The 11665-nt window shown below is 34.8% G+C and overlaps 1 protein-coding gene across 1 annotated transcript; it reads right to left on the bottom strand.

Annotated features, from left to right (window-relative positions):
• Positions 1-1444: 1444 nt before the first annotated feature.
• On the bottom strand, positions 1445-7706 carry LOC119641887 (dynein assembly factor 1, axonemal homolog). Its single transcript, XM_038040778.1, has 7 exons — positions 7559-7706; positions 7136-7506; positions 6979-7077; positions 6861-6925; positions 6111-6196; positions 1760-6037; positions 1445-1704 (listed from the first exon to the last, which is right to left on the bottom strand). Exons 1-7 carry the CDS (start codon positions 7704-7706, stop codon positions 1445-1447), a joined length of 5307 nt encoding a protein of 1768 aa, XP_037896706.1.
• Positions 7707-11665: the final 3959 nt, after the last annotated feature.

Genomic DNA, 11665 nt, shown 5'->3' with positions numbered 1-11665 from the left:
ATGGAAGATATATTATAATAGATAGATAAGATGACTCATTTTTATAGCACAAACAAATATGCATGGGAGATTCCATGATGAACGTGAATTATGTAATTCATGTAGCTATGAAAAGATCGGAGTAAAATAATGAAGATTATAGAGACTAGGCTACATGCCATCTTGAAATTCATATTTTACAATCCCAGCACCTTAAAAGTACCCTCGATGCTCCTTCCGCTTCATTCTCTTTCCTTGAAGATTTTTTGCTCGAAATTGTTGCCCCTACGAAAGACGTATGTGGTATGCGCGCTATGTGTCAGGCGCGACACGCTCTGTGATATGCTAACTAACATTAAAAACTTCATTGCAAACTTTTCACAAACATTTCCATTTCCTCAATTCGCTCTCAACCTCGTGCCTTCTTTGCGTCAAGACGATGCTGCATTTACGTAGCTTTACTTTGCAAATATCAGGTAATGAATTTTTTCTCCATATTCTAGAAGATTCGAAGCATCTATTAACCCAATAAAAAAATTGTTCTGAAAAATGTGCATTGCCGTTACCCTTAAATTAACAATTAGAACAAATGGTAAAGAACTATAGCACTAAAAACTGAATTATTATCATCTCAAGAGAAAACAGAAAGTATTCTAAACGACCTAAAATATATAAATAAGAAACGGTAGACCTTTGGTAACCCCAATGCGCGATAAATATGAAAAACGACAAATAGGAGGAGAATTATGTTCAAATTTGGCCGAATCAGGCATTACCTACAATTATTTCGACCGCATTAAGCAATTGAGATCTTATTCGCACGTACAGTTGTTTTTATAACTGTTGGTTATGGTCGTATTCACTAAAAACGTCGATGCATGTTCCAATTGCATCCACGCAGGTATTTAAGCGTGCATATGTCACACTTTTTAGCTTTTTTTGGCGTAACTGCAAATAGGAGTGAAAAAGCATAGTTGGACATATCAATCAAGAAGACATATAATGAACAATAGTTGCTAAGCAAATTTTCAGAATTTCGCATATGATATTCCAACACTAATATAACCTGCACTTTCTACACCGAGAAAAGGTTTTACACAGCCGGTTGAAACTGGTTCTCGGATGTACTACATTGATTTGATAAGCACTAACAAGCCAATGATGGATTATAACCGGACAATGTACAACTATGAAAAAGCAAAGCAATTATTATACGATGATTGCAACATCGGTTTATGTATTTATATACTGGTTGTGAAACCGGTTTCAGCTGCGGAGCGAATTGTGAACTTTATTGCATATAAGGCATCTACTTGTTGATAAGATTACTCACAGCGGACACAACAGATGCTTCTTGAAATATGTTTACAAAGAATTAATTAAATTTATTCGTTTACAAAATGACATTAAGAAAATATAGTGACAAAGTGTTCTAGGCAAAAAATATGTTCCAGATAATCGATATTTAAAGTTGATTAATCTCAGCGCTAACAGTAACGCTATCAATAACTTCCCCATTGTCGTCATTTAACATTTCAAGAGTGCATTCCAATATGTTTCTTGGAAGAGGAGTATTGCAAAGCGTTTTTTCAAGCCCATTGGGTTCCTTTTCTTCCACTTCATCGATTTCTTTGAGCTCCACTTTTCTATCTGCTTTGTCTTCTTGGACATGAGCCGCATCATCGCGATTAATAGTCTCTGATGCGGTAGACAATTCTTGAGTACCTGAAAATGTTACGCTTATAGATATTAATTTCGTTATGCCTAAAAATATCCTTACCTGTCGGATAATAAATTATTGCGACATTTGAGCCTTCAGTATTTTCCCCGAATAAAACTTCATTTTCATCCGCTGCTACTTTTGTTTGAAAACAATCGTATGCAGGAAATACATGCATTTTATCCCGAACAACCTGGGGAATTTCGCCAACTGCAAGGGATTCTCCTAATGGTATGGTTAATGAGCAATTGTTTTTTGTAGCGCAATGTTGAGAAACACATATCGAATCTTTAATAACTCCTTTGAAATTGCTTCCACATACATCCGCAATCATTGGTGAAAGCCATGCTTCATGGACATTTTCTGCCCCATCTATATTTAAAGAAAATTTTGCCTTTCGTTGAGCTTCTTTAATAATCTCTGCAGTATTGTGTTTTTCATATACGACTTTTTCTTTTGGATCCTCTGCCGCGAATTGACAGTTTGTTACTTCTTCAATTGCCTTTTCTACATCCTCGTCTGAACGTATATTTTGATGTTCAGAGTTTCCGTTATAAAGACATGTTGTTTTTTCCTGTTTAACCTGATTATATAGACAGTTTCTCTTTTCTTCAATTTGCTCGACTTGACAGTGAGTTATTTTGTTTACTCCAAACTTTTTTTGCAAATTTTGTATTCTATTTTTTTGGTTTTGAATATCGATTTCAAGTTTTTTGAATTTCATTTCATTCAGTTTATCATCGCTTTTAATTTCAATGTTTTCAAATTCTTCCAGATCATCAATAAGTTGATGAAAGCCGCCACTATAGTCCTGTACTTTGCTATCTGTGTCCTTGTCTTCAATACGTCGATCGCATTTTTTTATGACATATTTGGCTTCCTTATCAAAATTGTTTTCTAATTCGTTTTTCTCCTCTTCACTAGACTTTTCTAATGCCAGTTCCTCACTAAGGGCAGACAATTGAGTTGCAGATTTTTCTCCTTTTTTATCTGATAGAAGATTTTGTTCTTCGTCGCCGTCTTCTTTGCCTTGATAGACAAATGTATAAAAATCGGTGCCAGAAAATTCAGGTTCTGCAATATCTTCCCTATTCCGGAAATTTTTCTCAAATATCGTCGATGTTCTTTCTTGCAGAGAATTTTCAAATTTATACTCATACAATTTAATAGATTCTTGACTACTAAAATGCGAAACTCTCTGTATGCGTACATCAAAATGTTCTTTGCAATCTCCCCTTGCGTTTTTGTCATAGTCTTCTTTCTCTAGTAATTCTTTGGTCCTTTCTAGCATTTTCTTCAATAACAAATCTTCCTTTTGAGTGAGATTCTCATCTGATGGCAAGACTGCATCGCTACAGCCAGGTTTTTCAGCCTGACGTGCAATCATTTTTTCTAATAAATCGTTTTCTTCTTCGCTTAGATGGCGCTCATCCTTGTTTAACTTTACGAATTTTCTTAGCTCATCGTAACTCCGAGCACACTGCACGACACGTTGCTCATCTTGTTCATTAAATTCTATGTTTTCGAAATCTAATTTATTAAAGAATTCTTCATCAATGTGTCCGAAAAAAACCCCCTTGGGCTTGCTGTCCAGAGATTGGTATTCTTCACTCTTATCATCGTCATCATCATTCCCTTTATTCCCATCACCATCTCCTTTCTTTACAAAATTGAATTTGCTTGCTTGCGTTACTAAATGCTCAGCAGATTTCCTTTGTCTTGGTTTATACCAGAGTAGACTATTACTGCAAATCGAGCTTTGAGATTTTATCCCAGAATTACAGTCTTTGTATATTTGCAAAGTTTTTCTTTTATTACTATCATCCAATTGTGCTCTTTCATAATCTAGCTCGTTTTCTTCATCAGAATCGCTCTCAACCACTTCACCTAAGGGCTTCGGTAAGTTTTCGAGTGTCCCTGTATCCTTTTTAAGCACCATCAATTTACCTCCTACAACTTCCAGACTATCATTATATTTTTCTTTTTGAGCGTACACGCGTTGCACCATCCGCTTCACTCGTGCATTCTTTTTCTCTTCATAGGCTTTCAATTGAGCATCCAATGATTCTTGAGTCTCTTTATTAAAGTTTTTGATATTGGGTACCTGCAATAGCTCCCGTAAACTGGTAGTTTTCTGTTCGTCTGTCGAAGTCACTAGTCCCCTTCTTTTACGGCTCATATACTCTTGTCTTATTTCTTCAGGTTTTCGCGTAGTAAACTCGTGAAAGAAGACATTGAAGGAGCTTGTAACACCTCTTATAGTTTTGCCAGAAGGTATTTCTACTTCTACCTTCTTAGGCCCACTGTAGCTATACTCATCGTCAGATTCTATAACTCCGAATTCATAGCTCTTAGGTTTAGCACGTTTCAAGTCTAAAGAGTGAATAATATCGTGTAAAACTTTCAAACACAATGCGGAATTCTGTTGTCTATTAATAGACATCTCTCGATCGACTCGGTCTACTTTTTTCTTGCTTTCTTCTTTTTCCGAGACTCTGTCTTTACTATTTGAAATAAATTCGATGTCGATTTCTGATCTTTCTTGATTCATGCTATTCGTCTCAGCATTCTCCTCTTCCTGCTCAGTGATTTTCCCTTCAGTAATTGAAATAAGTTCGAAGTTACTTTCAAATCGTGTTTCATTCTCATCTTCCAGTTGCTGCAAAATCCTTTTCAAGCCTCTAGTCTCCTCTTCGAACGCTTTTAATGGTTCTTTCGATTTTGATAACAGATAAGAAGCTTCAAAGGTTTCGTATTCAAAATTAGCCGGAAGAGACGATTTAGATTTCTTAGGCATGTCTCTTGGTACAGTTAACTCTGCATTGCAATTATTTGAAATAGTTCCTACCGATTTCTTTTCTTTGACAAGTTGTAATAGTTTTTGTCCCCCTTTTTGCGCTTCGCCTTCTCCATCTTTGCTTACGTTCAATTGGTTGCAATCAACAATTTCTGATATTTGTAGTCGTTCTTTGCTGTTTCTCAATTCTTTTACAGCTGCTAATTCTTCGACAGCGTCTATTGAAGATTCACGCTCTTCTTTCAAAGCCTTAAGACTTTCGTAGATACCGTCATATTCAAAAATAATTCTTCCTTGATCTTGGTTCAGCCCAGTTTTACGTTCGATAATTGGCATAGTTTCTTCTTGCGACGAAAATCGTGTTTTCATACTTGTCTCTTCCTCTTTTATTAAATTATCTGTAACTGGTTTATCATTCAACCAAATTTCGGGAATAGTTTTAGGTTTCGATTTTCTGGGAACACTTTTGCTCACGATTACTCGCGTCTCCTTATCCCACTCTTCTACCATACGTTGAATTCTAACATCTTCCATCTCTTCTTCCATTTCTTGGATGCTACTGTCATTGCTGCTACTTTCCTTTTCATCGTTTGTACAAACTCGGTTAAATATAGCATGCTTGGTTAATTCTCTTTCATTGCGATCTTTATGCATTTCAATCATATATAGGTCCATGTCGGTAGACAGCTCTTCAAAATTTTTTTCCACCACCTTGTTAATTGCTGCGCATTCTCTTTCGTACTCCACTTCTGCTTTGGTTTTAGCCGTGAGTATTGATGAATTGTCTTCTGTAATTACATGAGAAATTGGTTCCGATAATGTGTTCATCAGATCATCCATAGCTTTTAATGGTTCGCAATTCTCGTCATTTTCACCTTCTTCCTCTTTATTGCGCTCACCAGTGTCTATTTGTAAACGGACCCACTTTTTAAAATTGCCGCCCATTTTGTCAATCCGAGATAAATTATTCATAGCGGTAGTGACACGATTTATAGCATCCACGGTTTCACTGAACTGAGATTTATATTCGTCATCAGTGTCCGAACTAGAGTCAGAAATTTTAGCTTTCAAATTATCTGTCAGTTCGGCTACCTTCTCAGATTCCCTATTTTCAATGACGCAATTTTCTTCTGATACGTATTTCAATGCTTCGCCTATATGGCCACTTTCGTCCACATGCAATATTTTGGCGTCCGTTTCACCCGCATCATTTAAAATCTTCTTTTCGGAGTTCATATTTTTAAATATCTCCAATGATTTATTGGTTCTGTCATACGAAGATTCTTGCCCTCCATTCGAATCCGTTGTGCTTATCACCGATGTTGATGAACTCGCATTCATATCAGAAGAAGATGAACTTCCGGAATGGAATGTTTCAGCCACTTCGTCCCACAAGCCTAATTCCATGCTAACCCCGAAATCTAATTTCGCTCGTTGTCGCCGTTTGGCTTCATTTGTAGCATCATCTTCGGAATCGGAAGACGGTATTAACTCCAGTTGGTCGTCAGCTTTACGAAATTTATTGCGCATACGTATGGTGGCTAACAATGAAATTTAATTTCAAAAAACAATGATAATTTAGGAATAATAAATTTGAGAGAGAAACCCCGTTACCGTTCACGCTGTCTGTAATCTTCTTACGTTCCTTGCGATTCCAACGCATATTTTCCTTACGTTCTTCTTCGTATCCACCTCGTTTCCTTCAAACAAAAATTAAACGCATTAGGCAAAAAAGGTGCACTCGGATATAGACAAAACTCCAAGAACTATCTATGGTCCGACTGAGACCATTCGCGACGGATGGAGGCTAATCAAAGTTGATTTGTAGAAATGGTTCGAAAGCATATATTTTGAATTTTTCAAATTTTTTTAATTGAAAAGACGGTTGAATCTCACGCAGGTCATAATATAATGTCTTTGACGGAATTGCAAATGAAAACGTGACATATTTAACCTACGACATTTTGCCTGCGACAGGTATAGACAATCAAAACAAAAAAAAGAGAAAATGGAGCAGAATTTAGCAAATTTCGTTTGATAACATGTGAGAGAGTAATGCTAACAACGCAATATTAAGGACCGAAACTCTTTCCTTAAGGACTTTTACTTAACGTCCAGCGTATGAGGAAACATTATATGCAGCCTTGTTTTGCAAAAACTATCGCTGCTTTTGCGCCGCAACAATTTTACAAGGCCTAAAACATCGTAAACTCCGTCAAACATTGAATAAAATTGCATTGCTTGCTTGAATGGATTACTAGAAAGAGTAGAATTGTGTTTATAAGCCCCACTACAAAAACTGCTTAAAAAATGAACAGTAAACAGTCTCTGCAATTTTATATATGATTTAAATTCTGTATTTACCAAGCTTCAGCACATGCTCTATCCTTAGGAAAAACCGGGCGGCTATCGAGATAAGTTAATTTTGCCTGAAATTAAAATACTTATAAAAGCTGTGCTAGTAAGCAACTACAACACTTACACATTCCAATATTAACGTTTTACGATATTGGGGTATTTTTGATATTACTGGATTTCCTTGCAGTACCAATACCTTAAGCTCGGGCATTTTAGAAAAAACCTAAAAACAAAAAATTGTAGAATAATAAATTTTCTCTTCATTGACACCCTCTCTTCACCTTCACCACTAATATATCGTCAATACGATTATTCGACAAGTCCAATACAGACAAGGTTTGACAGTGTTCCAATTCTCTTAAACCTTCTGAATCCCTAATATAGTTCGATGACAGATTTAAGGTATTCAATATAGGCAAAATATTCGAACTACAGTTTTCGATTTTACGTATATGATTTTGTGATAGATTCAGTGTGTCTAATTCTTTACAAAAATCCAAATTTTCGATTCGTTGGATGAGATTGCTCTGTAAAAATAAACATTTCAATTTTGACTGATTTTCAAGCCCTTGAATTTCAGAAATCGCGTTGCATTCCAGCCAAAGACATTTTAGTTCGGTATACTCCTCTAGACACTCGATGCCCTGAAAACCTAAAAAATGGTGTAAAAAGTGATTGATAATATTGTCTTGTTTAAGGATCACCTTGATAATGCAAATAGAGGACATCGTTTAATTTAGGTGTTTGGTAGAGTCGATCTTTTTTACACAATTCCTTTATACGTTTCTGGGTTATACGATGTAAACCCGTTATCTCTTTATACTCTTTGGATTTAACGGAGGATTGTGCCATTTTTATAAGATTTTTTCTTTCAAACACAATTACTTTTTTTTGCTGAATCTTTTTTCTTGTTCTCTTGGAAATTAGTTTTCCTTTGCAGGTTTTTGGTTGATTTTTTCTCTGGTTTTTTAATTGCTTTCAAAAATTTATATAATAAAAGTAAAAGTCTACTTGGAAAATATTCTATTTGTCATATTCGTATCTACTTAAAATTTTTTCCATTGATTTAACAAAGTTGTTTGAAAATCTATCCATAACAACAACAAAATACAAATATCTATAATTTTGTTTTACTTTACTGTTAAGTACAATATCGAAGCGACAACTGACATAAAAAGTGTTTTAATTTAATTGAAAGTAAGAAACTTTCCATGTTATATGATCAGAAAATAGAAAATTAGTAAAAAAGGTGCTATACAACCCCGGTAAGTCCTTGGACATTATGCATCTATTACATCGAAATTTAAAGATAATCCTTTTAAAGCGATTTTCCTCACATTTTCGTAAGCACTCCTTCATTTTCTTAAGAAAATATTTTGCGCAGAGTTACCTTAAAACGAAATCATTTACATTAGGTGAGCCACATTTGGGTTTTAAATATCAGCCGAGACCCCTAAGATACACCTTTTGCAAAGTTAATCAATCAATTCTATACAGCCTATCGGAAAAAACATTCAATTTAGTCTTCGTTATATTATTCAGATTGCGCCGATCAAACTGACTACAAGTATTATTTGTTGCAGTATGTTTTTTTTAACTCCTATACTTATTTTAACTATCAGAATTCATTGCTACTAATTTTGACATCAATAAAAACAACATAGGTTCGTAGTTATTTCATGACATTCATACAATTCATGCAACTAAAGTAGCCCTGTTTAATAGAAAAACTGTGTCTGTCAATCAATGTAAACGATTTATGCAAATCGAATTTATTGCTCCATCAATAAGAATTTATTCAGTTCAAAAGTATGATGAGTGAATGAATTTCTTTGACATAAATCAAAGGTTATAAGGTAAGTGAAAAATATTAAATATGTACAAATTGAGGGCATAACACAAAACGAGACATCATTTTTGTTTCAGAGTTAAAAAGCTCTCAAGTGGTAAACACAATGGGTAGCCGTTCTACTATGTTGTTTTACTTGAAAATGTAAAAAAAAACGTATGCTTTTAAAATCAAAAATAAATAAATTAATGTAAACGTAAATGGCAAATTTATAGATAATATAAATTTTGTTAATTTTCCTAATCTTCTGCTTAAATTTTGCGACGTCACCGTGTGTATTATTTGTCCCATAATTTGGAAATTGCCATTTATCACTCTCTAATAAAACAGTCTAGTGGATATATTTTGACTTTGAAATAGTCTTTATTGCTTGTTTTTATTTCTGACAAAATCAAGCATGATATAAACCAAAATTGCAAATCGCATAATAGAAAAAATGTATGTTAGTGTTAAGATAAGCATAAACTAGATAAATATCTTTAAAATTTCAAAGAGACGATCGTAACTTCTTCTTGCGATTTTTCCTTTCATTTGTATATATACATGCAAAACCATATGATTTACCAATTTCCAACCCGAGAATAGGAATAACGTGCTCATCCTGTCAGCTCCCAATGATCCCTTATTCAGTTTTCAGGCTAAAAAAAGGCAAGTGGTAAAGACAATGAGAAGCTGTGCTGTCATATTATTTTATAAGAGACAATTAAGAAGTCGAAGTAAATATAACCAGAAACATATGATTTGAGAAGTAAAACTACAGACAGTAACAAAAATACAATAGAAATAAAGAATGAACAAAAATAACTTTAAAGGAAGAAGCACCATTGATTTCACTTGAATGTTTTGTTGGGACAAATGTATTTAAAGCTGGAAGTAAATGCCCTTATTGCTTGTTTTTCATTTCTTATAAAATAATGGAGAATACAAAGTAAAATTTTAATATAATATTATGCGATTTAAAGGCAACTGACGCGCGAGATCGTATGCTTTTGATGGTTGTATTGCTTAAATTTTTCTTATCGTTTTATACGCGTTTAAAGCTAAGTATTTGTAAAAATATAAAAGTATTAAAAGTGTAAAAGTGTAAGAATTACATTAATTACATTAAATTTTGTGATTTCGCAATAGTAAATCTTTTTCGAGTTTTTTTTGTTTTTTTTCTTCCTTTGGTGTTAATGGCTTTTCTCTTGGATTGTTTACCGTTGCTTCAGTAGTGTAAATTTTACGTGTAATTTAAGAGATAATTTTTCTGATATTTATTCTCCTTTTTTTCGTGCTTCCAGTTTGGTTTTACATTCTCTTGTTCTTTTACTCTCTTGTTACAGTGACAACGTAACAGAGAAGTTCTTTTAAATTTCTTAAATGTGTACATTAATTTATTGCTGTGGATTCTTTTGAATTTGTTCTTTTATGTCCTAATAATTCACTTCTTTCTTTTTGTTGACTTGACATGAGTGCTTATATACACCACGTCGCGCAAAAACAGCCCCGGAATCGGATGGATTCGTTTCTTGTTGGCTGTGCGAGCGCTTTGGTCATGCAAAGTGTGCCGGTATGCTCGCCCATGCTGCCGACGCAGTCGCTGACCCTTCTAAAGGCTTAAGATGGAGACGAGGAAAGGTTTCTTAGAATTGAGTAGAAATCTCGGCTCCTTGTGGGAGAAGTTTGAGCTAATTAAGTCTAGGTTTGATGAGTGTCGTTTTATTGAGCACTCATCTTCTAGCCAAGCCAGAAAAATAACAACTCGTAGCGTAGCGTGTGGGACTTCACCTCTGAGTTCCTCTAAATCTGATTCGTTGGTACAAGTAACCGCTCCCCCTAACTCTAAAATGAACATTAATGTTTCCGGTATTGTTGAGTCGGTCGGTAACAAAATAGTTACCAACAAGCCGGGAATTCCTTCTGTTTTAAGGTACGCTGAAGTGGTAAGGCTATCTCCGCCCAGAGCCGCCACTCATTTTAATCAAGCGCCATCGTCTAAAAATAATAAAGAGGAAAATAAATCAAACTTTTTTAAATAAATATTATGATTTTCATAAAATCAATTTTGTATTGCTAAAACATTGTCTTTCACATTTGAGGCGTGATTTCTCAACTGGTAGTATTGAAAGCTTATTGTCATCGTTTTACAATACATTAAATCTAGCTATTGCAAGTGTCGACCTCAAAGCAGGTGTCTCCCGTGGCTTAATAAGACAATTAAATATTACAAGAATAGAAAAAACACGCTATTCAAAAAATAATCGAAAAGTAGCTCTGCGCTCGACTATTTCGCTTACTCGGCAGAGATTTAACATCCTCAACCACCATTGCAGGTACCTTCAGTTCATTAAATCCTCTCTGTTTGCTAATCCTAAGTACTTTTTTAAATTTGTTAACTCTAAAAAAAAATTTCCACATATCCCTCTCATGTTTCTTTTAATGGCTCTGATTGCTCGGATGATTTTGAAATCTCAAATCTGTTCGCTGAGTACTTCCGTCGAAACTTTTCGACTGCTAATTCCGATTTATCTGCAAACTACCCACTTCCTATAACTAACTCTGTCTCAATTCCTAACTTAGTAATTTCAGAAGATGACGTTTTTAAAGGCTTGAGCTCTCTAAAATGTAGTTGTGTGCCTGGAGCTAATGGAATTCCATCATATGTACTTAAATCTTGCGCTGTCGAGTTATATGGTGTGATCTCAAAAATTTTTAACAAGCCCTTGAATTTAGGTGTTTTCCCTTCGTGTTGGAAGAGTAGTTTCCTTATTCCTATCCACAAAAATGGAAGTAGACAATTTGTTGAGTACTACAAAGCATAGCCAAGTTGAGTGTCTTGCCTAAATTGTTCGAGCGAATTGTGACTCAGCATTTGGCCTTTGCCATTAATTCGTATATTTCTCCACACCAGCACGGCTTTCGGAAAGGGCGATCTACAGTCACCAACTTGTTAGAGTTTACTTGTCATGTTTTCAAGGCT

The sequence above is a fragment of the Glossina fuscipes genome, unplaced genomic scaffold, assembly GCF_014805625.2.
Source record: "Glossina fuscipes isolate IAEA_lab_2018 unplaced genomic scaffold, Yale_Gfus_2 188, whole genome shotgun sequence".
In the NCBI taxonomy this organism is placed as follows: domain Eukaryota; kingdom Metazoa; phylum Arthropoda; class Insecta; order Diptera; family Glossinidae; genus Glossina; species Glossina fuscipes.
This window is presented reverse-complemented; position numbering and strand designations above follow the sequence as displayed.